At 42.6% G+C, this 26839-nt stretch overlaps 2 protein-coding genes across 7 annotated transcripts; both read right to left on the reverse strand.

The window, feature by feature from the left end:
• Positions 1-584: 584 nt before the first annotated feature.
• On the reverse strand, positions 585-10335 carry nyx (nyctalopin). Its single transcript, XM_032567090.1, has 4 exons — positions 10233-10335; positions 6030-6316; positions 4132-4436; positions 585-3574 (listed from the first exon to the last, which is right to left on the reverse strand). The coding sequence occupies exons 1-4, from the start codon at positions 10333-10335 to the stop codon at positions 2752-2754; spliced, it is 1518 nt and encodes a 505-aa protein (XP_032422981.1). The 3' UTR covers positions 585-2751.
• Positions 10336-10401: 66 nt separating this feature from the next.
• ddx3xa (DEAD-box helicase 3 X-linked a) lies at positions 10402-26289 on the reverse strand. Of its 6 annotated transcripts, XM_032566768.1 has the most exons (21): positions 25954-26289; positions 24207-24255; positions 22938-22985; positions 22247-22306; positions 21306-21398; positions 21122-21193; positions 19196-19369; positions 18724-18859; positions 17879-17986; positions 17697-17796; positions 17486-17621; positions 17234-17331; positions 17058-17156; positions 16809-16969; positions 16564-16708; positions 16336-16480; positions 15164-15345; positions 14890-15007; positions 14652-14805; positions 14118-14239; positions 10402-13504 (listed from the first exon to the last, which is right to left on the reverse strand). In XM_032566768.1, the coding sequence occupies exons 1-21, from the start codon at positions 25996-25998 to the stop codon at positions 13422-13424; spliced, it is 2328 nt and encodes a 775-aa protein (XP_032422659.1). In that variant the 5' UTR covers positions 25999-26289; the 3' UTR covers positions 10402-13421. The 6 variants fall into 6 exon arrangements, with proteins under 6 accessions (XP_032422659.1, XP_032422661.1, XP_032422663.1 ...); XM_032566770.1 differs by lacking the exons at positions 21122-21193; positions 21306-21398; XM_032566772.1 differs by lacking the exons at positions 21122-21193; positions 21306-21398; positions 22247-22306 and having other exon boundaries at positions 19262-19369; positions 25954-26288.
• Between the last annotated feature and the right edge of the window lie 550 nt (positions 26290-26839).

Raw genomic sequence — 26839 nt, forward strand, 5'->3', positions numbered from 1 at the left:
ACTTGTTCACGTGATTTTAATTGCGTTTCTCATTTAAAGGAAACACCGCAATTGGTTTTTCGCCATTAGCGGAATACCGACAAAAGTTTTTTGTAGGTTTGTAATGAAAACGCAGCTAGCGTGTGTTTAAAACCTACAAGGGCCCAAAGCTCTACTTTTTACGGAGCCACTAACTCTCAAAGCTGCCACACACCTCGTCCTCTGCGACCCACATAACTGTTCTCTGTTACATCTCAGCATCATTACCGGGTAGAAACAAGAGAAGAGAGATCCAGGGTGAGCGAGGGAGATGAGGTGGAGCCTCCAGCCTCTCCCGGTTGTCTAAGTCCCGGCCTAATCCTACATTAACGGGCCAACAGATTAACTGGAGTTCACCTCTAAAACAGGTCAGTTCCTCGAGCGAGGCTGAAGGGAGCCGGTGAGTCAGCATGTGATGAGTTCAGCGGCAATCGTTTTTTTTTTCCTTCCTCTTCTTTTTATTCATAAAAAAACATATCACGTAGCAGAACTTTGGTCCCGAAAGACAATAGAACCAACCCAAACTAACACCGGGATAAAAAAAGAAAGAAAGAAAGAAAGAAAGAGAGAGAAAAGCAGTGGCTCATGTTAAACAATGACATCCTTAAGCATTAGAAAATACACAACACCGTGTATAAAACAAACACTGCGTTATGCTGTTAAAGATTCATAATCAAAAATAATGACAGTCTTTCCGACTCCGCATTCAGGCAATTGTGACTTGAACCCACCAGACTCGGAAAGAGTTAATCCCAGGAGGCAGAAGCAGTGAGAATGTCCCTCCTGGCCGCCGTAGCGTACAGTAGAAGATTAATGCGTTTATGGAGAGGCTGCGGCGGCAGAGCGCAGAGGAATGAGCAAAGAGGACATCTGTCCAGGAGATAACGACGGGAGCGCTTATCTCCTTTAATGTTACACACAGATGTCAATGAAGATACAAAAAGAAGAAAAAAAAACAGAAAGCACTCGTTATAGACTATTGCATCACTTTAATTCCAACTGAGCCTTATGCAAGAGAGAAGTGCCTGTTAACAGGTAGGTTTGGTTTTATCCGTCTGCAAAAAAATTTCTTTCGTGGAAAAGTATAGACGGTGCTGTGTAGAAGTATTTCTCCCCTTATATATTTAAACTACTCACATTTACATTGTAATGTGTAAGGTTTTTTTTTTTAAAGTTAGTTTTAAAATAATTTCTTAAATGATGAACTCCTCGATCGTCCCAGAGGCTTCTGGGTGGCGTGTCCTGCTCCTAACCCGGCATTTCAGAAAGAGAACATCATGCATAGTCAAACACGGGGGAGGTGGTGTGATGGTCTGTGGCTGGACGGTCCTGGAGAACACTGTCTGCAAATCAACTTACTGACCTTAAGTACAAAGGTCAGTAAGTTGCACAACGTCTGGTTGTGCAACAGGAACATTTTGGAGGGGTCTAGGCAAAGCTTGGACCTATATTCTGTTGGGAGAACCTTAAAGTTTATTATGTAAAATCAACTTTTTTTCATCGTGTTATATTATTCCCTCGTTAAAAACACACCTGGAGTGTTGCTTTGATGCTTTCCATGCATGTTTGAGGAATCCTTTAATCTCCATGGCAACTATTCAGCTGTGCAAAATGCCTGAGTGGACCTAGCTCCGCCTTCAAGGCCAAGTCTCCTCCTCTGAGCTGCAGTTTCTAAGTTTCCGAGCTTCTGCCTCCCAGAGCAGCCCGCCCCAGTGACTCCCCCACTCAACTCCTTCAGACTAGCCAGCAGCAATTAGCAAACACCTGGTGGAATTGCATATCTGCTCAACTCATTACAGGAGCTACTACTCAGTGTATCACTGGTAAAAATGTCAATAAATAATAATAAAGGGTTAATAGAGGAGCCATGTTGTGCTGATTAGCGGTAGAGTTTCAGGGAGAGGAGGAGTTTTTCAAGCGACAGACCCAATTTCAAGTCTCTAAATTAGGAGGAAAGATTTCTTATAAGTTATATGTGATAAAATAACGACTAAAGGTAACATAGTTACTTGATAGTTCTATAAAATAGCACAATATGCCTGGAAATTGCATAGTACTGCCCCCTTAAATAAGCTGTTATTGGTCGAAAGCTCTAGAATCTGGCTGAATTACTCTAATTTTGCCAGGTATTGCAAACACTTGGTGACATTGCCATCATCAATAAATGCCTCCTTATTGCTTATGAGGCAATTACTTATTCACATGAAGCCTGAAGATATTTTTTCTCTTTTATTAAAACATTTTGTTTTTACTCAGTTTAGCTTTTATCTCCAACATTTAATCCTCCTGCCGTCCTAAAAGAGGTGGTAGTGTCTTTGTGTCCGTTTTCACAATAGCTTTATTTTGTGATTTCTGGAACTGACGGTCTGACGGAACACCATAATCGCTACCATGACAACTGCCTGTCTTTTCCTGCGCGTCGGGCATCAGGGAGGGCTGCATGTGACAGGTATACAATAAGAGAAAAACTCTATCAGGGGTGAATACTTTTTGAAACTACCCCATAAAACATGAAGTCCAGGATATATTGAGCACAAGGATTTTAGCTCCAATAGAAACGGTGCTTGCTGTATCGTATTCCATGTGCTACATGTTCCTGGGTGAGAGGAACATCCAAAAGCCGACTCAGAGGCTCCTACAAAGGGCAACAAGCCTTCAGACCTCCTGGGAGAAATAAAAGCACATTTTAGCTCAGAAGCGATATTAAAACTCTTGACGCTAGCGTCCTCTTCTTCATGTACAGCGAAGACAGAGACTAGCATGTGGCAGGTGGAATAAACCACAGAAGAGCCACGTCACCATGAAGCAAAGCAGCGATTGAACCGCCTGCGTCCCTCGGCCTCCAACGCCCGCTGACAGCTGGCCCTCCTCCGGCAGCGTCGCGTTGCGCGCGACCTCGGTCCCGTTCCCCATCTCCTCCCTGAGCTCCTGCTGCAGCAGCTTGGAGATGAGGCTGTTGAAGCGGTTCTCCGTGGTGGTCTGCACCTCTGAGGACGCCGTGGTCAGGTTGAGCTCGGCGGGGTCGACGCACGTGCCGTTCGCCGTGGGGAACACCACCTGGCTGAGGTCCAGGCCCGCCACGGAGGACGGCGAGGCGCACGGGATGTCCCGCACCAGCTTGTAGCTCTCCATCCACTGCTTGAGCCAGTTCAGGGCGCAGTCGCACTCCCAGGGGTTCTTGAAGAGGTACAGGTGGCCCAGGAAGTAGACGGGCTGGAAAACGCTGAGGGGCAGCGTGGTCAGGTTGTTGCTGTTCAGGTGGAGTGTGATCAGGCTGGTCAGGTTCTCGAAGGCGCCCTCCTCGAAGCTCAGCAGCTGGTTCCGGTCCAGGTACAGGACCTCCAGCTCCGCCAAGTCACCGAACCACGTCTTGGACACGTTGATCAGCTGGTTGCCCCCGAGGTTGAGCATCTTGAGGCGGCTGAGCCCCTTGAAGGCGAGCCGGGGCAGGTCGGACAGCAGGTTGTCGTTGAGGTAGAAGTTCTCCAGCCGCACCAGGTCCTGGAAGGCGTTGTCATGGATCACATTGATCCGGTTCTCCTGGAGGTTCAGGTACCTGAGACGAAGAGGAAGAGAAACAGTGGCCATGTTGGCGTCTGTGGGTCAATAATCTTCCGACTACGAAGTTTAACAATCGTAAATGCAGGGACCCTCCGTCTATTTGTGGTTCAATAATCTGTATTGGGACGTTGCATGTTTGGGGGTTTAAGCCTCACTTCCTGATCGGAACATGAAACAAAGTCTCTAATTTCTTATGAAATGTTTTAGTTGCTGCCAAGTGTTTCATAACTGCATTTCATTTACTCACTTGAGTTCTCAGCAAGTGAGAACTCAACAATACTCTGATGTTCAAGGTGATGCTAAGGTTGCTAAGGTAACAACCTCACCCAACCTTCTTTCTCATCACAACCTTCAGTGTGTTTTTTTTTGTGGATTTTATGTAACAGATGAATATAAAGCAGTGTTCGACGTTGAACTGGATGGAACCTGAAACATGGATTCCTTTTCTTCTTCTTTTTTTTCTTTTCTTTTTACAAACACCATTCTGAACATGTCGCCCGTTTCATTCAGACGCCTGTAGGAAGGGAAAGGAAACATGCAGGCGTTTCTCACCTGAGGCTCCCCAGGCCCAGCAGCGAGTTGTAGGCCACCGCCTCGATCTTGTTCCTCTCCAGGTAGATGTGCGTCAGGTTCTCCATGCCCCGGATGGCCCCTGGGATCCTGCGGAAGTTGTTCTGGAAGCACAGCAGCTCCGTCATGGCGGTCTGCTCGATGAAGACGCGGTCAGGGATGCTGAAGAGGTTGCAGTCGGACAGGTCCAGCCGCTGCAGCTTCTTCAGCCCTGTGAACGTCCGGGTGTGCAGGTAGCTGATGTACTCGTTGTGGGCCATTTTCAGCTCCAGCAGGTTCGAGAGGCCCTGGAAGACGCAGATTTTTAAGTCTTGTTGTTGTTTAGATTCAGTAGTTTCATAGCTACAGCAGAAACCACTGAGTCAAAGGAGACAAACACATTTTTTTTCTCACGATCTGAAGTTAAGTCGGACCAAACTTTTCTTGATTTAGTTTAGTTAGAATTACCAAAGTTACTTCTATTTGTGTAAATGCCAGAAAATCGGTGAGAAAAATGGTTTAGATATTTTAAAAAAATATTTTTCCTCGAATTCAAAAGCTTACATACATTTGGTCAGTATCAGGGATAACTGTCTAAGATGTATGACTTTTGGGCTTCCTTCCACAAACTCCTGAGAGGTTAGCTGTCCCATTTGAGTTGATTGGACTCACTCCTGGAACTCGCTGCTTCCTGGTTTGACCCATTGGGAAGGTCAGCAGAAATCAGCCAAGATATCAGGAACAGAGCCGAACAGATGCTGGTTCATCCTTGGGAATAATTTACCTTTGCTTGAAGGAGCTGCGCTCATCTGTTCAAAACATTTTTACCGAGTATGGACACGATGGGAATGTCCAACCATCATGATCAGGAAGGTGACGGGTTCTGTTCCCGAAATGTGCAGATTGACCCCAGAATAAAAGCCAAAGACCTCATGAAGATGCTGGCTGAAGCTGCTAAGGCAATGTTATTATCCACAGTAAAACTGTCCTGTACTACATTAGTTGAAAAGCCGCTGAGCAAGGAGGAAGGCATTACTCTATAAGAAACATAAAAAGCCGGATTATAGTTTGCAGGTGAACACTGCAGTGACAAAAATCTTCATTTCTGGAAGGATGGACTGTATTCTGATGAAAGTAAAGTGGAACTGTTTGGGTATAATGACCATTGTTACATTCGGAGGAAGAACTTGAATGCTTGTGCCATCCCAGCTTTCAGTATATGTTTTGCTGTAGGAGGAACTGGTTTGCTTCATAAAATCGGAACAAAATCATGTGGAAATATTAAAGCAACATCTATAGACATCAGCCAGGAAGTAAAAGCTTGGGCACAGATTGGTCTTTCAAATGGACAATGACCCTGAACATTCAAACTGGTCATGCAGTCTTTGTGTTGGTCCAATCATCACAAAGTCCTGACCCCAGTCGAAGTTCTTATCAGGTCTGAAAAGGCGCGTTAGTGAGGCGGTCTACAGACTGGACTCAGTTCCACCAGTTCTGACAGGAGGAATGGACCAGAACTATAGGAAAATACTGGGAGAAGCTCCTAGAAGGAAACCCAAAAGATATAAATGACCATGTTCATTTGTTGCCTGGAACGTTCTGGAGGAACCTGGACTCCAGAATGAAACAGTTGCAGAAACGAGACATGGGGAATTTTACACAATCTCTTGATAGAAATTATACAAAAAAATTGAGGTTTTAGGTTCTTTATAGATTCTAAGTGAAGTCTTTGAACCTGTAAACTTGCAGAGCAACAATCGAGGTTAAGGGGTAACAATCAGGGACATCTGCTACTTTTTCTATCAAATTCTCATCACATTGAATTCCATTTAAAACCCAGCCGTCTGCCTGGAAACGGATTGCTCAGTTCGATATGGTTAAAATACGACTGAAAAGGAAACCTTGAAAGCTCCCGGGGTGATGAAGGAGATGTTGTTGTGGTCCAGAGACAGAGACTTGAGCGAGGGCAGGGTCCCGAAGGCCCGCTCCGACAGGAACTTGAGCCGGTTCTTCTCCAGGTTGATGGCGGACGCCTCACAGGGGAACTCTCTGGGCAGCTCGGCCAGGCCGGCGCGGTCGCACAGCACGCTGCAGCTCTTCTCCTGCGTGCAGGAGCAGGACGGCGGGCAGGCCCGGACGCACGCCCACCGCGCCAACGCCGACTGGGGCAGCAGGCACAGCACGGAGACTGAAAGGCAACAGGTGAGACAGGGCAGTGAGGCCGAATCCCTGCAGACGCTCCATCAGGGCAGCTGGCTGTCTGGTACAGATGGCGCCATGAGATCAGTTGCTCCATTTTTCTCCAATTTCCTCCATTAGGGAATTTCCTCCCTTGTGGAGGAAATTCAAGAACCAATGAAAGAACATTGGTGGGTTATACAGAGTTCGCTTCTTGTTTAGTTCGCTTCTTGTTTTCTCTTGTGGTTTATGTGTAAAACAACATGATGAGGTGCAGAAGTGTAAAGTTGGAGATGTCAACGTTTTTACAGATAAAATCTAAAACGTGTAGCATCCAAATGTATTCAAACCCCTTTACTCTGATAGTCAAAATTCAGTGTAAATCAGAGGTGTTGCCCAAAGGGCATTAGTGAGATTTTTTACCGACATAATTTTCTTACAAAGCTAAATGTTCAATTTATTTTTATTGTAAGCAGATCCATGTCTATCCTCATACGTTTACTGAAAAGTTCCCTTTGTTGCATTCATATCAGGACCTGACTGCATGAAGTAGGCTCCAAGGTCCACAAAACAACGCATCATACCCTAACGGAGGAAGTTTAAGAACAGATGAAAAACAATATCAATAAATGAAGAAAACATGGAAGAGTGAAGAGACTTGCAAATGCGAACCTTGTTAGACTGCATGGCTCCATGAAATACCAGAAAGTAAATAAGAATTTGATCCAATCTAGAGCTAGCTTTTCCATGACATATGGAGGCAAAACACAACTCAAAGTTCCTCTATGGCCATCCCAATCCCAGATCCAGAACCTGCTGAAAACCAGACCTACAGGAGTTCATCTGGATGATCTCCAACTGGGGATCTGCTCTAGATTAGATTAGAAACAAAAGTAAAGTTATTATCGCTGGACCTAAAGAGGGTCTATGTAGAGTCATGTGGACACACAGCTGGAAACTAGAGATCAGGCCAAACATCTGGGGTAGTGATGGAGTCTGACCTGAACCTTCAGAAACACAGAAACACAGTTATAAAGTCGGCCTTCAATCACCAGAATAGAGGACAAATGTCCCAGCAAAATCTAGAGAAACTCATCCATGTGTTTATCTTTAGTCACACTGATGACTGCAGCAGTCTTCACAGGTCTGACTAAAAAAAATCTTCCACTGACTCAGAGAATGGACTTTAATATAGTTAGTTAATAAATAGCTGGACATCTTAGCACCACCATACATTAAAGATCTTCTGTTGTTGTATCAACCTTCCAGGCTCCTCAGGTCTTCTGGTTCTGGTTCTGCTCTGCATCCCCAGAACCAGAACCAAACACAGAGAAGCAGCATTCAGCTTCTGTGCGCCACAAATCTGGAACAAACTTCCAGAAAACTGCAAAACAGCTGAAACACTGGCCTGGTTGTAGTTGCGTTAACATGGGTCAATATATTAGATGTACTTTTGGTTCATGATTTTTTGATGAAGGCATTTGACAAAATGTAATATTTATTGCTTGTTTCATATATGGTTAGTGTATTATATGTTCATCATGTAAAGCACATTGAATGTGTTGTTGCTGAAATTTTCTATATTAATGAACTTACTAGTAAACTTGTACAGATTTAACTACACTGGCCCCATTTCTTAAAAACTATTAGCTCTTGGTTCATTTTTTGGTTTTTTGTAGTGAGATTATGCCGATGCCATAAAAAATGAATTCATATTAAAGCGTTTCAAACGTTCCGGCTAACGTGTTGACAAACGACGGAACGAAACAGTCACACAGAGACGCGACTCCATCGGATGTGAAGCTGGAACTGACCGGTGAAAGTGAGGGAAGTCATTCCTGCCGTCTCTCATCCGGAAGATGCCAGGATTAGTGGAGGTCTGGAAAAGGCACCAACACCAGCGCCAGCTGTTATGAATCGTACAAATACCTCATGAAATCATCAGCAGGAAGAGACGCAACTGGAGAAGATGGAAGTGGGGTGGAAAGAAACACCTGTAGCCCTGTCTGGAGAACTGCATCCATGTGTGTTAAAGCTCCCTATCCAGACCCGCATGCATGTGTCCGTCCTGTCCGTCCCATGTCAGTCCACATTCTACAGCAAGACCAGGCAAGTGGAGCAGAGCCTTTACATGAAACACTGCTCACTGTGTGTGTGTGTGTGTGTGTGTGTGTGATGGGACACACGAACACACCAAAAAGCTATCTCTTAATGGCCATCAAATCCCCTGGATGGAGTGATAGAAGGAGGGATGGGGTCGGAGGCGGCCGGTTGGTGGGATTACACAAGTAAAGAGCTCTTATATGTTAGCACAGAGTCACAGATGTAACTTAACACACACACACACACACACACACACCCACACACACACACACACAGAGCATGAAGTTAGAGGCAAAACTTCGAGCTGCTTCTGTTTGTCCACCCAGTGATCTGATCAAACAGGTGATCAATACAATTTATTAAACAGATTAGCGGTTGGAGCTCTCTGACTTCACCAGACTTTAATGGCTCCATAACCTGCTTTTTCACAACATGACACACAAATGATACCAAATGGGCGTCACAAACAGAGCCGTTACGAAACCTGCTCAGCAGACAAAAGCCAGTGTGACCTCCACAGAGTGAGCAAAAAAACAACAAAAAAAACCGTTCAGAAAGTGGGTTAAAACATGCTTTTCATTCAACTGGAATATTAATCCACTAGTTTGCATTTTTCCTGCTCCAGATGCACCGACGAGTGTCCAGAGCAGACTGGCTGGACTTTTCTGCAATATGCAGGAGCAGGTTTCACGTGATCACAGAAGTTTAATATAGATATAAAAAACACAGATTTCATCCATGGCAGATTTTTTTTCCACTTAAAACATGTTATATGAAAAAATATGCCAGTGGAACTAGAACTTTAGATCTATATTCAACTATTGACAATCGATAATCTTGCTGAGAAGTTACTTGTAAGTTTGTTTACATATAAATGGGTCAAATTAGAAATTCAGCTCTCTGACAATAGTGGGGGGGATAATCTTCCATATTTGTACTTCCTGCAGAATAACCACTTCTTTCACATTTTCCTCAACTTCCTTGCCAACCATTCAGACTAAACGTTGCTATCCAGAAGTTGTAGCCACACTCCACACTGGTGGCAACATGACTGTAGCAACTGTTGCTGGGGCAGATTTTCCTCACTGTAGCTCAGCCTCTCACCTTGAAGTCTTACGATGCGTTCCAGTTACCTCGGAAGTCTGAACTCCGAGTTGGGTTTGACGGTAGAGACGAGGTAGCAGAGTTTTAGATAAATCGGGATTTCACCATGGCAACATCCTGTTTGCAGTACCTCTTGATCATTTTAAACTTCACTTTGCATAAACAAACACTTTTAATTTGTTCAGTTTATAGAGTTTCTGGTACTACACAGAGGCCTGTGGCAATAAGCAATAAATGAATTAATTGCATAATAAATTAAAACAAGTTCAATCTCCATTTTGTTTTTCTTTTCTTTTTTTACCAAAAACTGAATGACAAAAGTTTTCAGTTTGGTACTTTGGTCTTAACTAGCCCTTTTTTGAGAACCTAATTTACTTTATTTTGATGTTAAATGTCTTCCAGTTCAGTGTTAAATGCTGATTAGAATTTATAGTTTCTTTGAAAATGTGCTCTTGCATTATTTCACCTTTAGCATATTACTTGAAAATGGTCACAGATCATCAATATTGACTTCTAACGAAGCCTCACCGACACAAACGCTGAAATGCAAATAGATCCAGTTGAAATAAGTAAACCTGCCATGACTTGAGGTGTTTTAAAAGCTTGTTCACGTGATTTTAATTTAATGGAAAGACAATAAGCGAAGTTGTTTTTACGTCAGCAGAATATTGAAGATTTGCGCACGTTTGCAACGGACTTGCGATGCGTCAATAAATGACTGTTCTTCTCCGCAAAGGCTGGAGCCTCGTCGGTGGGCTCGGCCCCGAGGCGGCGGCGGTCGCTCTGGTTCCCCACCAGCATGAGGTCGACGTTGCCGCGCATGTACTCGCATGGTATTGTGCAGAAATGAAGCCGATCAACTTAAGGAAAAACACAAAAATGACACAGTTGAAAGTACAAATGAAATCTTTATGCATTTTTCCTCATCAAAACAAATGAAGCTCATCCAATCCATAAACTGATTTCCGCCGCCTGTCGCCCACACAAAGCAGCCGGCCGCTTGCTACAAGTCTTCTCAGCATCATCTACAGTAAACAACTTCTCAGAAAACATGCTTGATTTTTCAACAAACTTTTTGCATTCAAACATTTTATTTTGGTAAAATCTTACATTTTCTTTTTTTTGTTGCACAGCTGAGTACTGTCTCCCCCCCTACTTCCTCCATGCAGTGCAGCAGCCTAGAGGCTAACACAAAAAAAAAAAGCAAAGTCTACATCTAAACAGCTCTGGGGTTTCTCTAAAGATTGAGCAACAAGTCTCGGGTTCTGCTTGCGATTCAGAGCTGAAGACCTGTTCCACAGTCACGGGAGAACTCGAGAGGCATCATATATGCAAAAGTACAACAAGGAGAATAAACCACATGTTTGTTTCTTTAAGGATTGCCATGTGCCAGACATTGACTAGAAAAAAAAAAAAAAAGAGAGAAAACAATCGGGTCAAATTAGACTGAAGGATTAATGCACACAGTTGGAGAATCTGAACACTTCTGCACTGATATGCTTAGGAAATTTATTTGCTCTTTTGAAAGCTTTACTCCAAACCTTGGCATGTTTGCTCAAATCCACTTTGAATTTTGATGACCAATTGGGAAATTCTAATAGATGGCTGGCCATGTGGAGGCCTCGGAAACAGCTGTGGATATTTAGAAACTGAGTCCAATGGATCGTATACATTTAAAAAGCTCACACTACCCCGAAATATATAAATTTCACGCATACAGTTGACATTCAACATTCAAGTGCCAGTGTTTTTTGTACTGTCTTTTGGTCAAGTTTCTGAAACTTTCAAAGAATCACTTGGAGGCTTACAAAAATAAATATTTGTCAAAAATGCTTAATAAATTACACAAAACTAGCAGCAAAAGTAGAATCTAGAAATCTGTGCAAATGGCTAAATTCCCCCCCCAGACTGCTAAATCCCCCTGGTCCCAAATAAATCCTGGATTTCAACGTTGAGAACCCTTCCCCCTTTGTAAACAAGCTGCGTTTTTTTTTGTGGGTTTCCCCCGCCCCTCTCTCTCTTTCTCTCTCCACAAACTCCTCACACACAATATTTGGAAGCTTAAGGACACATATCAGAGACATCTATATAAAACTCTAGATGTGCAATAAAACAACTTTAGTAAAACTCGATGGGCTCGATGTACGAGGGCCTACACACATATCAAGTAGCACCATTCAATCTCTCAATACTGTCAGTGCATCTGCTTTTCAGATTGAAAGAAAAGAAAAAATTAAAGGTTTCAAGGCACATCACACCTGATGAGGACTGGGGAGCATTACGTGTTCTCCTGCTCCTCTTCTAGAGGAAAAGCTGCTCCGATTTTTTTTTTTTTTTTTCTTGATACTACCTAAATGTTCCGTACAGAAGGTAGGACCACCTTCCGATCTTTGGCCACCTTCAGTTTTGTGTGTAAACCAAACGGCGGTGCACTGAAAAAAGTCTCGCCCCGCGCCCTCACCCACCCCCCGCCCCCGTCCTGTGTGGTTGGAGTGCTGCTGCCCAACGTAAACCACCCCCACCCACCCATTTTGCCTGCAGGTTATTTGAAAACCTCAGTGATTACGCCAAATGTCCCGTCTCCTAACGATGAACCACGCCTCCAACGCAGCTTGAAAAAGAGAAAAATGTTAGTAATTAAGTTAAGCCTGCGACTCAAGTTCACGTGTCCTTTCTCCCTTGACCAAAAAACAAAAACACTTGCAAGCGTAAAATACCCAATGTTGTGGTCCTTTTGTGCAGCCATTTTGAACTTCACTTTCAAGATGGCAGGCATTGCTTCGATACATCTTTTTTTTTTTGTAGAGAAACGATTTAAAAAAAAAAAAAAAAAAAAACCTGACTGGGGTTTTTCCCAAAAGAATTTGCATACGCCTGCTCTGAGAACGTCTCAAGTAAAAAGCAACAAAAAACAACGTTCACTGTTCTTTTTTTTTTTTTTAAAGTAGCTAGCGCTTGGTAACAGACTAGCTGCCGTAACACTGTCAAGTCTATCAGAAAGCGTGGAGTTCCAGCATTAGTTTCTTGGTTTTTGTACCTCAGCGATTGTTGGCACTGAGCTTAACGACTGCTGTGTTTCTTAAGATTACGTCAGGAATGGCTAAATAAAAAAAACAAAAAAAACCAACCATGTCCCTAAACAGAGCCTGTCTAGGATAGAGTGAGCAGAAAACAAAAAAAAAAATAAGGAAAGAAAAAACACTAATGGAACTTTGTCCCCCCTTTGGATTAAAACGGCAGCTTCGCACAGTGGCCCAGTTTTAGAGAAACTAATGGCTCCATTAGCTGTTTGACAATAGAAAAAGGCTACATGATGTTAGAAATTTGAGGTTCAAATGGAATCATGACTCCAAGAGCCACAACACCCAAGAGTTTGCCAAGGTTTAAGTCCAAGCTTATTTCAACTTTTCTAGTTTCTTTTTTTTTTTTATGACTATTATTTTTTTTTCCAAACTAAATCTTTAAAACAAATTTTGAGCTCTTGGCCATGTTCATCTGGTGAAATAACATATATTTCCTGGTTAAATTCAAAAAGGCACAGTACATCAACATACAAATAATCCTCAGGTTACCCAGTTTGCGGGGTGGCGGGCCCCGCAGTGAGAACAAAAATACTTTTTTTGAACGATGAAAAGTCCGAGGTTGCGGTCGGACAGTGCATGTAAGCATCCATGCTCGCTCTGAGGTGTGCAAAATCTCTGCGGCGCCCCCTGGCGGTCGGCACGTGCTGGTGATTTTCTTTGCGTCGTGCTGCGCTTCCTTTTGGGGGGAAAGAAGCCGGTGGCAGAGAACTGGGGTTGTAATGTACTGTCTGTCAGTGGAGCTACACAGGGAGGGTTTGTTAAGGTCTGGCTTAGGTTAACATGTGGTTTCCAGCAGGTTGGCATGACAACCTGTTCCTATGGTGTTTAGTTCCCCCACCAATCTACGCTACCAGAGTGGTTGTAATTTCCGCCGTAGCCGTCGTTGTAGAAGTTGCCGCCGAAGCCACCTGGGAGGAGAAAGTCAGGAGGTCAGAGGAAATGACTAGTTTGGGAAACAGAAAGGTGAAAGTCACAGCAGTACAAAAACACTTTAAAGGGGCAGCTTTTATGTAGCCTACAGGCACAAAGAGGCATTTTATAACACAAGTAACTTTAGATGTTATATAAAAGCTATTATTATCAACTATATTTATTTGATATAAATATCAAATATAATTTAACACCTTAAAATTGGACATCTGTCTCTTTAAGAAGCTCCTGCTCTTTGTGAAACTCCGCCTTCAGGAAGTCATCACAACTTCGCTCCTCTATTAACCCGTTAACGTTTTTACCAGCGTTGTTCTGAGCAGCAGCTGGGATAAGTTCAGTGGATGCACAGTTCCACCAGGTGTTTGCTCCTCAGACCAGCCAGAAACAATTAACAATGTTCACCCAGGCATTTTGAACAGCTGAATGGTTGCCATGGGTGATTAAAGAACTCCTCAAAAGAAAGAATCAAAGAATCATGGCAACACTAGCTATGTTTTGGATGAGGGAATATAAAATAAATAAATAAATAAATAAAAATTGATTTTACATGATACCGCCCCTTTAAAAGCTGAGCCACATTAGCTTGCGTACCTCCACCAAAGCCACGGTTTCCTCCGTGACCGCCAGCGTTGCGTCCTGAGCGGTTGCTGTTGAAGCCTCCGGAGCCACCCGATGCCTGGCGGTAGTCTCTGGCTCCGAAACCACCAGAGAACCTGCAGGAGACAAACCAGTAAGTGTTTGCACATGGGAACCAAACAGATATCAGATTTAGCCAGTCTGAAGAACATAAGAACAGAGCTAACTAGTTACGTTTGCTTTAGCAACTTTTAGGAAACGTATTTTTACTACATGGTACTTATTACTTTTGAGTAATTTTACTATGAAGTTGCACTGCTCTTGAGTAAAACTTCTGGGTTCTCTATGCACTGAACTGAATGAAGAACAGGCTTGTTTCAACCAAAAATACAGACACACCTGCAGTTTTGCTAAAGTTTCATAGTTTGTTTTATACACCGAATCAAACAGATTTGGAAAAATTTTTCTTTTGTCTGATTTTCTATGAATTATTTTCACTTTGACCTCTTACTGGAAGAATTGCCATGGGACCAGATTTTGGAGCGTTACCTCTTGGAACGTCCGCGGCTGGTGCTCTTGTGCTGGTGCTCGTAGGCCAGGCTCTCCAGCCAGGAAGGAACCTCCTGCTTGGCCTCAACCAGAATGTCCAGCAAATCTTTGGTTATGTTGCTGTTTTTGTCGTTAAAGAACGACGTGGCCAGACCTGAGCAAGAGTCCACAAGTTATGTTACGCCGCTGTTCTTTAAAGCAAAGAGATCATTTGACGTTACTGAGAGCGGGATCGTACCGAGGTTGCCCACACGTCCCGTACGGCCGATACGGTGAACGTATTCCTCAATGTCGCTGGGCAGATCAAAGTTAATCACGTGCTTCACGTTGCTGATGTCCAGACCTCGAGCAGCCACCTGGACAGACGGAAGGAAATTTATTTGGTGTTCCTCAGTTGGCTCAGTTCCTTACAAGCTCAAAGCTAAGCAGGAGGTATGCATCAGCAACGTTTTTTTTGGCAACTCAGGAATTATTACATTTAGAGAAATGTAGCGCAACTATGGATAACCTACAGCAGTAGCCACCAGGATTGGGCAGCGTCCAGAGCGGAACTGGTGCAGAGCCTCCTCTCTGTCCCTCTGAGATCTGTCTCCATGGATGCTGGTGCAGGCGTAGCCCTCGCGGTACAGGAAGTCTTCCAGAGCATCAGCTCCTTTCTTTGTTTCCACAAACACCAGGGTCAGGGAGTCTTTACCTGGGGGGCCATGAGGAAGCCACATGAGTGGGCTGTGAAGTGCTAAAAATCCACACGCATGCAGCAAGTACGGAAATATAACCTGAACATGTTTTACAGAAGCAGGAACTGAAGACATCACCGAGGACGCAACAGGAAGATTATTAAAGGCCTGGTGATAAATTCCTCTTTACTGAGACATTTATTATACTTCTTTTAATTTTACTGATTATCAAAAATCCAAGATTACTTAAATAGTACATAATATCTGCTATGTTTCTAGACTGTCTGGTTATTGGGTTAAACTTCAGATATTTAATTATGTAGGCCAGTAAAACAACTTTGAAAAATAGTCTTCTTAGCATTCACTCCAGTACCAAGAAAACAGGCCAACCTTCCTCCTCCCCCACAGCCAGGCATGCAGGCCTTAAAACATGGAGGTGCTAAATAAGTTCTTCATTTAGTATCAGAGCTACACAACCAACCCAGTTCAATTCAGTTTAAATTGTATTTCCACACTTAAGACAAAACACTGAATCAAATTCCTAGGAATATGAATAAAGTTACATGACTCTGGTATGAGGTGAAGCTTTCTGTAACCTGGTCATGTTCCTGCAGGGTTTCCCTCAGTGTATTATAAGCCTGGCAGACCACCAGGCTAAGCATTGCTTATTTATTTTTTTATGTTTGCATTTTGTAAGACTTTATAGTCATTATTCAAGCATTGATCTTTCGATAATACATAATCATCAAGTGATATTTTCAAATTTCCTGTCAACTTTAAACATTTTTTAACTCAAAAACACGGCAGGCTGCTTAATGAATGACTGAACTATCGCCCCAACCACCGGGGTTAGCAAGTTTTCTGGGGGAAACCCTGAACTGAAATATCTTTAGACCCTACAGCCAGAGGCCGACATTAGCTTAGCATTGCAGACTTGAACAGAATGAGATTCATTCAACAAATAAAAACAGTTGTTGAATGAAGAATTTTTTATTTTTATTTTTTACCTGTGGCATTGAGCAGATCCAGAAGGAAAGACCTCTTGTCGTTCTCTTCTACCCAGACAACCTTTTGTGTGATGTTCTCTGATGTGGAACCGACGCGCCCCACTGCCAGGAAGATGTAGTCCTCCAGGAAGTCACGAGCAAGGATCTGAGATCAACAACAGCCAACAATGACATGACCAGACTCATTGAACCCACCGCCAAAGCGACACTGTAAAGCTGCTGTCACACCTGAATCTCTTTGGGGAAGGTGGCGCTGAACATCATGGTCTGGCGGATGCCCTTGGGCGGCATCGTGTCCTGCTCCACGATGCGTCTGATCTGCGGCTCAAAGCCCATGTCCAACATGCGGTCAGCCTCGTCCAGAACCAGGTAGCTGCAGACATGATTTGCGTTTAGCCACTGATAGATCCTGGGGTTGAACCTTTGAATTCAAACGTTTGATCTTTCAACAGCCCAGTGAGTCAGATACTAACTTGCAATGGTCCAGACCGATCTTGCCTCTCTCCATCATGTCCACCAGACGTCCCGGTGTGGCTACCAGTAGATGGCAGCCTCTTTCCAGGTCCCGGATCTGTTGGCCGATGTCGGCGCCGCCGTACACCACACAGGGACGTACATGGGAGCGGTAGGCGAACTGGACACCAGGAACGAACAGGAGGTCTTTTGATGTCACAGCAGTGAAAAATAAGAAATGACAAAGTATTTGTTAGCTCCAAACTCACCTTCTTGGCCTCATCGTAGATCTGCAGAGCCAGTTCTCTGGTTGGAGCCAGAACGAGGGAGATGGGGTACTGCTTACGACGGCCGTACCGTCCATTCTCCTGGAAGTTGAAGGAAAACTCAGGACCAACCCAACTCTGTGTGGAATGAATACAACTTTATGGATTATTGCTTTTACCTGTCCACTGCTCTTTGAGGCTTGCAGTGCATCTCCTGGCCCTTCTGTGTAGATCTGACTCAGAACCGGCAACAGGAAAGCAGCAGTTTTACCAGAACCTGAAACACACATGGGCTCTATTAAGTAAAGATGTAAACAAAAACCACCAACCATCTTAAGACAACGAACTTTACTTCAACTGTCTGTAAGGAACGCTATAGATGTTAACCAGTCAGACCAAATGCTAACCCATTTGAAATCAGGGACACTAACCCGTCTGGGCGCAGGCCATCAGGTCTCTCTTAATCTTAATGATGGGAATGGCGTGCTTCTGGACCGGAGTTGGTCGGGTGTAGCGGGTCAGGGTGATGTTCCCCATGATGATCTCCCCCATGTCCACATCATGAAACTGCACAATGAAACAATCATTAGTCACCAGGCTCTTTGTCTAAAAACAGGAACAGAGACAGTGAGGGACACCTACACTCTCAATGTGTGGTGGGCAGTTGCTTCCAGTCGCCTCCACGGGAATATCGTCGTATTTCTCAAAGTTTATCCCCGTGTTGCTTCCAGAGAAAAGCTCGCTGCAAGCAGGATACAGTCAGGATTAGTCTGAATGCAACATACAGACAGATTATCTCCAACCATAAGCTTAATGTTGCTTACTTTTCCAGACGCTCATTGGGTGCAGTAGGCTTGGACCAGTCATCTTCTCCTCTGGAGTCCTCCACCCAGCGGCTGTTCCCACCACCACCGAACCCCCCGCGCTCGTATCTGGAAACAGATGCAAATGTTCTGTTTAAATGTGCCGTTATAATACTGCTGCAGCAAACTGTTGTTTTAGCAAGTGAGTATTTTATAGATTATTCTGACAATTGCCTAAAACAAACTGGCACATTTTGACGATTTTTCATTTAACCACTTAAATTTAAAACGGCAAAAATACATAAAAGTTGTAAACAAATGACTTTTTTAAATACAAACTTAAGTGTCTAAAATGTGACAAGTTTTCCTTTAACGTATGCTTGATCAATTGTAAAAGCATGCACCTGCAGCTAAGGCAGAGTAGTAGATGTGGATAATCCTGATTGATTAACCAGTTAAAAATGGAATGGAAAAGGTTCTTAAGTTTTGTTTAATGGCAGAATTTGAACCAAATGAAGCTAAATCTGCCATCTGAAGAATTCTAGGTCATATTTACAGACAAGGTTTTTCAACTTAAATCCAAAATATATACATTTTTGTTCAGTGTTTGCTTGATTACTGCTCTGTTCTTTCAACAAATGCCGTATACGCCAGCTAGCGATTACTTGTTTACTAAATTCCAATAATTGATTCATCTCGCTTACTTGTTTCAGCCCCAAGCTATAATGAAAACCCCAGGTAAAATTTAGCATCAGCAGCTTATTTGGAAGTTTTTCTGCACAAATGACACCTAGATGTAAAACTGAAGAGATAAAACCTCTGATATTTCAGGGTTGCTGTAAGACTTTTGGAAGTGTCACACACACCTTCCTCTGGAGCCAGCCCCACGGTCGTTGAAGAACGCAGACTTGGACCGATCGTTGCGCCCTCCAAAGCTGTTGTAGGCGGCGTCTCTAGGAGCTCCTCCCCAGCCTCCGTCTTTGTTTTCGTAGCCTCCAAAACCTGCGACGAGGGAAGCGAAACCCCGTCACTGACGAACTCTGAAACTGTTCTGGCACAATCAGCTGTCAGACATCCAGAGATGTCTGCTGCTTACCAAGGCTGGAGCTGTGTGTTTTCCTTAAAGCAAAAGTCCTGTTAAATCGTCAATTTATTTCACTCCTGACCTATCCTTACAGTTACAGACTGGGATGCAAGTTTAAAAATGCATGCCTACTATCAAGAGAATGTAAACAGAGACACTTTTTTAAAAAAAAAGGGTGGGGGGAGGGCTTACGGCTAAGGCTACGCTACACTTGCGGCTACAGTTAGATATTTAAGAGAACAGGAATTCCCCACCTGTATTTTGCAATGGTTGATTAAACGAGCCTCCGCCCCTGTTACCACGGTAGGCGCCACGCCCACCTCTATCATTGCGAGGGGGTCCGCGCCCTCCAAAACCCCCATTTGTACGGTTGTCATGGAAACCATTCACAAATCCGTTGGTGCGTCCTCCGTCCCATCCAGGTGAATCTTTACATAAAAGGGGGGGGGGGGGGAGAAAACAAAAACTAGATTTAGAAATGGTTTTATATCCAGTTGCTAACACTTCAAATACACACAGCAGGTTTGATTAGGTCCATCACAACTGAACTGCAGACAACATACCAAAGCAGGCAGGTAGAAACAGGCCCCTTTGACACTATTGTTCAGCAACAGAGTAAAAATGACTGTAGCACCAATTTCAACAGCTTTGCTCCCGCTGGTGGCCACACTCGGTAAACGAGGAATGACGACCGTTAGTCTGAGCGTTCTGCTGAAACATCCTCAGCCCAAATATCAAGAGCAGAACAGCCACACGGATCTTGGCAGACTTCCAAGGTCTTTTGTTGAAGATAAGACTTTTAGACCCGGGAGTCAACAAAATCCTCCATTGTGGAAACCATTAGTAAGCACACGACAAGCCTTTTAGTAAGCGCACAACAGAGATGGCCAACACAAGCGATCACAATCCCTAGTCAGACACTGATGAGCCAAAGAAGTTTGTGTTCAAGGCCAAGCTCACTGAACGTTCAGGTTGAGAAATTAATAAAATGTTTGAAAAATTAGGCAGCTACTAGCGATCATGTTCATTTAAAGTCTTAAGAGTTCATGGGAATAATCAGAAACAATCAGTAACTAAGTATCAAAAAAAATTGTCAAAATAAATTAGCCACCTACGATTTGTTACACACCAATTTGACTTTTTTAAAGTTCAGATTTTTTAAGTGAGTCTAAAAAAAACAACAAAAAAAACTTCACATGATAACTTGATATCTGAACAGCACTTTGTTCAGTTTGTAGACCTGAACTAAGAGCGCGTTTCCACCCTTCTCCATTCAAATTACACAAAACTGGAGTCAAATGGTTGTGCGGCAAAAATGTTCGTTTGTGCCGCCATCATATTAAGGATATCAATAAATGCTTCCAAAGGTAAAAGGTCAACCACCTTCCATAAATCAAGCAAATTTGTGACCAACCAGCTGTGCTACAAATATTTTCCCTGCACAAACCGTCACAAGGTTGATCTCTGCAAACTTTCTTTTTTCCTTTTTTAAGCTTACAAAATAATGGCACAAACAAAAACTTTTTGCAGCACCCTTCAGCATAGTTGAAAGACATATTTAATTTGATTTTGTAAATGTGAAGTATCTTGTTGACCCTTGATGATAGCTGGAAAAATGTAACATTAATATGAGAGCGGCACAAATGCACAAACCAGCAGAAATTGGTGTTCAAATTAACTGAACACCATTTTTTGTTGAGTTTGAAGAAAGTGGTAGGGGCGAATTATTGGGGGTGCTGCTATAGCAGGGGTCTGCCTCTCCGGTCTGCTGCCTCTGTATAGTAACTTCTGGATGCCTTCCTGCTCCAACACACCTGAATCAAAAAACTTAGTTACCTCCCATTTAAAGTTACACAAAATCCTGAACCATCTGTTTAACTCGGGTGTGTCGGAGCAGAGCTGAATCCAGGATTCCGGTGCAGTTATGCTAAATAAAACGGGTCCAATGGCAGCACAGATTCACCCAGATTCTATTAGACAAACCTGCTCTGCATCCCTTTCACTCCCTTAAGAGTAAATCGTCAGCCGCCCAGGTGATGCGCGGTGACCCAATGCATTGCTGCCATGCAGCACCATCACGCTCATTAGCAATTGTGCTAAGGCTTTCAGCTAGCTGCACACACCGTCAAAGTGTGCTAACAGGTAGATGGGACAGCATGCACGCAGAGGTCAAAGTGTACCGCATCGGTTTCGCCAGCCGCCACCGTAGGCATGGTAAAAGGCAAGCTCTTGAGAGGCCAGTCTTGGGTAACCTGAGTAAAAAGTAGGGAAGCTTTAAGATCCGCTACTCCCCACCCCCACCCTCAGGGAGTACTGGCTCATGCAGGTTTTTAAGTGTTGGGTTTGACTTTGCACAATAGTTACCCATAGTACAGTCATCCCATCCTGAAGGACAGGTAGCTCCCTGCGTTGGCTGGCAGTCAGCCTGCCATGGTTGGGGGCACTGCTTAGGGGCGTCTTGGAGACCATTGAGGCGAGATAAACGGCATCAATATTTATATGTATGAAGAGGGTGTGGGGGGAATCCATATTGTCCATAAAAAAACCAAACCAGGACAAAGGAAAAGGTAGCCAACAATTAAATGACAAATATCTTGCCTTAGAAAATTATCTTCAACTTTAAGCATTTCAGCAAAGAGAAGCGCAACAATTAAGTTAAATAGGGATGCACCGATCCACTTTTCTTTTTTTTTTTTAAAAACTTTCGATACCAATATTTGAGGTATAGTATCGGCCGGTACTGATCTGATACTGAAAAAAGTGCCGACTTATAGTAACTTCATTTATTTATTTTACTTAAATGTACCAAATTACATTTCTTTTAATAACTACACCAGTGCAGCACACTTGAACACACCAACTTGCTTGGTCAAACAAGCGAGTGAAAAAACTTGAATTTGTTCACTCACTGCAATTAGGAGTAAACAGAAAATGGAAAACGGTAAAGAAACCGACTACCTTGGTCAAACATGTGATCAAGTGCAACAAACCTTTCAAATGGTTCAAAAGATGCAATTAGGAATTCTTAATATAATGTTGAATACATAAAGCATGACGTCGCTCAAAGCACAAAGCATAGAAATAGGCCAAATAGATCTGCCCTTGTAGAGAAGACGCATCGTCATAGATACCAGATTTACTCATCAAGATTGATATCAGTATTGGATTGGTGCATCTCTACTATTAAATTAATAGTTTTTAAAACTTCCTCTCTGTCAAACTGGCTTTATTGGTGTGTGAAATTGTTATTTCATGCATCTCTAAATGCCATTTGCCATCAGCAAAAGCAGACAGAAGGGACTTACAGAAATTTACTGGTGCCACTGAATAACCGCACTGTTTACCAGCGGGATAAGAATTTCCTGCTGTGGAATAAGAAAAACAGTACAAAGAAAAAAAAAAAAAAGAAGAAAGGAGGAAATAAGGGTCAAGTGTGCAGCTACACAGTACCATGACTTTTAGCTTGCTTTAATCTCAAAATATGACAGTCCCAATTTCAGCCTTTATCAGAGCTGCCAACAGCTAGCACTGTCTTTCACACATGAGACTGAATGAACCAGAGTTTGAAGTTCGAGGGACAAAATGGATCTGTTGAATAGTTGAGCTAAATTAAAGTGAATTGGCCCCATCCTCACACGTACGAGCAGTCTGGGGTGAAACCTGAAGGCTCAGGCTGACATACGATACCACTTGACCTACTTTGTGAGCACCGAAAACCCGTCCAGCACAGAAAGAAAACACACTCCGCACGGCGTCCTCTGTTCGTTCTGTGCGATGGAAAGGTCCTCAGTACATTTTAAACCTGACAAAAGACAACTGCCGCCTTTGGCTTAAAGATCAATACGTTACTAAAACATACTGCTGAACGCCTCTGATCTGTTCTCAATTGTGTTTGCTTTTACCATGCTCTGATGGGCTTTTCTCATTAACAGAACTTGCACATCAAACTTGTTATGATTTTTCTCAGAGGCCAGGCACAACGTTCGACAAACTCACCATTTTTTGCAGCATCTTTGTTCCTCAGGTGAGGTGGAATGTAGCGTCCTGGGTAGAGAAAACACACTGGTGAACACTGGGACACTTAAAAAAAAGAAAAGAAAAAAAAGAAAGAAGAATCCCATTCGATATATTTTGAAACCTCAATTATCTGCCTATTTTAATAGTTCAAACAACAACTATACCTTTAAATGCAGTAATGCGCACAGTGCACGCTGTCTTGGAGCTACTGCAGAAGCTAACATCTACAGCCTCCTTATCAGCCAATCAGCACCAAGGGGAATAAAAAGTGCTTCTGGATTGGCTACTTTGCAAAACACCAGCCAATAGCGTGTCAACTAGCACTGCACTGAGGAAAATCAGCTTCCCAAGCTGCATGTTCATTAGAGCAGTGGTCCCCAACCTTTTTAGTCGCGCGGACCGGTCAGCCCTTCGCAATTTTGCTAGTCCGATGCTGTTGTTCGGCGGGTGTGTGTGTGCGCGCAGTACTCCGATGTTCTGTTGTTACTTATTCTGCTGCAAGTTGGCTCAATTTTGACGCGCAAGACGTAACCGGTAAAATCCGGTTTAGGATTTTCAAAATAAAAGATCTGGCAGTAGTTCATTATTTCTTGCGTGGCCCGGTACCAATTGGCCCGGTGGTTGGGGACCACTGCATTAGAGTATTGTAGATATCCTCTTAAAAAAATCTGAGTATATGAATTTTCTGTGAAGAATTTCAAATTATGTTCCACAGAAAAATTTGTGAATACATGGGGATCTACAGAAGTGTGAAAAAGATTTTAAAAATTAGAACATTAATCCTACATTCAGTCCTCCTAAGCCACCACACTGGACCCTTCCTTCTTCCTGCTTCAGCACACCTGAATCAAATTACTGCATTTCCTCAGTGTTGAGTGTTTATCCGATTCAGGTGTGTTGATCTGGTCCAGGCCACTGCAACCTGTGGCTCTCTGGAGCTACTTTTTTTTTTTAATATAGGTGCAACAAGTGCAGATTTTAGGAGTTTAATTTTTCTGCATTAAGTTTCCACAAAAGACTGATGCCAAAAGCATCAGTAATATAATTTGTTTTCCTTGTCCTTATGTTGGAAACTGCTTTGTTTGCATCATTTTCTATGAACATCCCACAGCAGAAAATGTATCTATTCTCATTTTGCAAATGTTTTTCCTTCAATTTAAAAGCTGAAAAAAGTAGTTTGTAAAAAGTCATATATATATATATATATATATATATATATATATATAAACAGTTAAAGTTGTTACTTACTGCCAGTTCCTCCGCCTTGACCGTCAGGGTTCAAGTCTAGGGCAGCAAGCTACAAGTGCAAAATAAAACAAATTAAGAATGTGATTGTTTCTCATAAGTACCGGAAGCCAATGATAATACAGCATTTAATTCCTGTCATTAATGTGCTTTGTCACTATAAAACGTACAAATTTAAAACCCGTTGACTTGAATTATGATGAGTTCAGTTCATTTTAATGCCATGTTTCATATTAACCGAGTGCAGTTCAAAGTTTTCAGACGACCCAAGTAAATGAAATCACATGCACAATATGAACATTTTTATGACTAACCATAAAACTCATGGAAATACTGACTCTCTTGTGTAATATTTAAAATTCTTTAACAGTAACAAAAATAACAGAAAAGTTAAAATAGCGACAAATTATCAGAGTGGTCAGAATATCCAAGTATGGTCGTGTTGGCGCTCAAATCAAACTCATTTTTGTATTCTAAATGTTTAGCAAGTCACATTTCCTTTTATTGTAACTAGGCGAAAGAAGGACGGCTAACTCTAACAGGAAAGATTATCATCTTTGATGGAAGCCAAAATAGCGACCTCTTACTAATATGGCCTCACTAAGAAAGGCAGAGCAGATTATAGTGGAATATTTTAAATCCCAGGTTGTCAACAGTATGTATGATGAAGAAGCTGACTGGCATACCAACTTTCATTTTAAGAAAGGCAAGAACAGCGGCTAAGCACTAAAGCCCACAATAAAATAATCCACACATTACATGTTGTGCAACTTAGTTTTGCTAAAAAAAAATAAAAAATTCAAATTGTCCCAGTTAAAATAAGTCGGCATCAAAACAGAAATGTAGCCAAGCTGAGCTTTTGAACTTTGGAGCTGACGACGCTTTTTTTTTTTTTTTTGCCCTCCCTCGAGATGAAGAAAACAAATCTTTCAAGAGATGTTAGACACCCGTTTATGAATTTAGTTACCAAAACTACTTCCGTTTGCCGTGTTTACTACGTCTGTAAGAAAACGCTTCCGTTTTTAGGAAATAATAACTAGTTTTGTCGCCGTAACGTCACTGTTGTTAAAAGGAACTCAATAAGCGACACGATGTTTAGGTCAAGAGAACGAGAGCCACAAAGCGCCCAGTAAGCGTAAAAGTGCGATTTGCGGTGTTAAAGTAATCGGATAAAAATGTTGAAAATAAATATTTACATAAAAATGTTACACAAATAACTTTACCAACTGGATATAACTATATTTATTGGGGGGGGAAATGTGTAAATACACGTCATGGAGAAGAAATAGGTCGTTCACGGTTGTTTAAACCCCGACGCCAACATTTTGTTCCTGCGCCACGTTTCAGGCTGAGCAGGCCGCATTAGCTGCGCCGCTATGCCTAGTGGAAGAATGCCGGCCGGGTCTAAAATGTCAGCTAACCTAGTAGTTTTCCACTGGCTTTCAAAGCAGTAGTCGGTCAAACGAAACTGCGTTCGAATACATTTATGTATTAAAGGTGAAGAAATTAAATGTTAAAAGAGCGTCGTCACATATTTCAAGGAGGACTTCAGTCGGCCTGTTCGCTAGCACATCGGAACATCATGTTCCGCCATCACAATCCTCTCCACTGCGACTACAGCCTCCATTTTAGCAGCCGCTGCGTTAGCTTAGCTAACTAGCTCCCCTCTTTTCTCCGTCGAAACTAAGGTTAACAGGACAAAAATTCTCTAACTTCCCGAAAGAAATAAGAACAAGTTGAAATTACTCACCTGCTGATCTAGACCGTGTGGATTATCAACGACCACATGACTCATAACTAAAGAGAATAGTGGGGGATTATTACTGAAGAGAAACAATTTTCTTTGTTAGCACCACCGGCTGATCTCAAACGGCAAAATTAGCTATTTTTTTTCCCTCTACAAATTACGACGAATAAATGTAAAATAACGTAGACCGGTTGATTTACTTTAAATAAATTTAAAAAAAGTTGATCGTTACAAATATAAACTTTCAGTTCTATTTCCAAATGAAAAGACTAGTGTGGAGCTGTTGAGCAGAAACCCCCTCCCGGCAGGCTGGACCGTGGCGGAATGAGACTCCGAGTGTTCAGGTAGCGCGAGATATCACCTCTGTAACCTCAGGCCGGTGGGCTGATGACTAAATATCGCGATGCCTTTTACATGTCCAGGAGACTAAAGAGGCAAAACATAGAACAGGTTTTTCGTGGCTTTGACCGACACATCTGATATAGTTTATGATATATAGACAGTGGAGTTTTACAACTTTAGATTAAGTACACATAATCTTTGATTTTAATATGCCACAGTTTTAGTTAAGATAAATCTATTGACCAGACCTTTCGGTAGAATGAACAAAACTCACTTCAAATATAGTTTGTCAATTAAGAGAAGACCATATTATGCTAGATTTTTTCTGTTTGTTAGCTCATTTGGTGTCAATATTCCTGTAAATTCCTCTTTCACTTTCATTCATTATCCAGCAAAAGCACTGAAGGCCGCATGTGACGACACAACAACGCTTAGATTGCAGGAGAAATTTCCCAATATCAAAGTCATGACGCGGACCAGCCCAGACTAAAATGTTCTGATTTCATTATTATGAACAATCCACAGTGTTCATTTTTAGTCAGGTTTT

This window comes from Xiphophorus hellerii, chromosome 7 (genome assembly GCF_003331165.1).
Source record: "Xiphophorus hellerii strain 12219 chromosome 7, Xiphophorus_hellerii-4.1, whole genome shotgun sequence".
Taxonomy (NCBI): Eukaryota; Metazoa; Chordata; class Actinopteri; order Cyprinodontiformes; family Poeciliidae; genus Xiphophorus; species Xiphophorus hellerii.

Excerpts from the sequence above, each read along its gene's own strand:
- ddx3xa (XM_032566768.1), bottom strand. The coding sequence starts at position 25,998 with ATGAGTCATGTGGTCGTTGATAATCCACACGGTCTAGATCAGCAG. Across the intron at positions 24,256-25,953 it reads CACACGGTCTAGATCAGCAG|CTTGCTGCCCTAGACTTGAA; the intron begins GTGAGTAATTTC and ends TTGCACTTGTAG. Across the intron at positions 22,307-22,937 it reads CAAAGATGCTGCAAAAAATG|CAGGAAATTCTTATCCCGCT; the intron begins GTGAGTTTGTCG and ends CTTATTCCACAG.
- nyx (XM_032567090.1), bottom strand. The coding sequence starts at position 10,335 with ATGCGCGGCAACGTCGACCTCATGCTGGTGGGGAACCAGAGCGACCGC. Across the intron at positions 6,317-10,232 it reads AGCCTTTGCGGAGAAGAACA|TCTCCGTGCTGTGCCTGCTG; the intron begins GTCATTTATTGA and ends GTTGCCTTTCAG. Across the intron at positions 3,575-4,131 it reads CTGGGCCTGGGGAGCCTCAG|GTACCTGAACCTCCAGGAGA; the intron begins GTGAGAAACGCC and ends TCTTCGTCTCAG.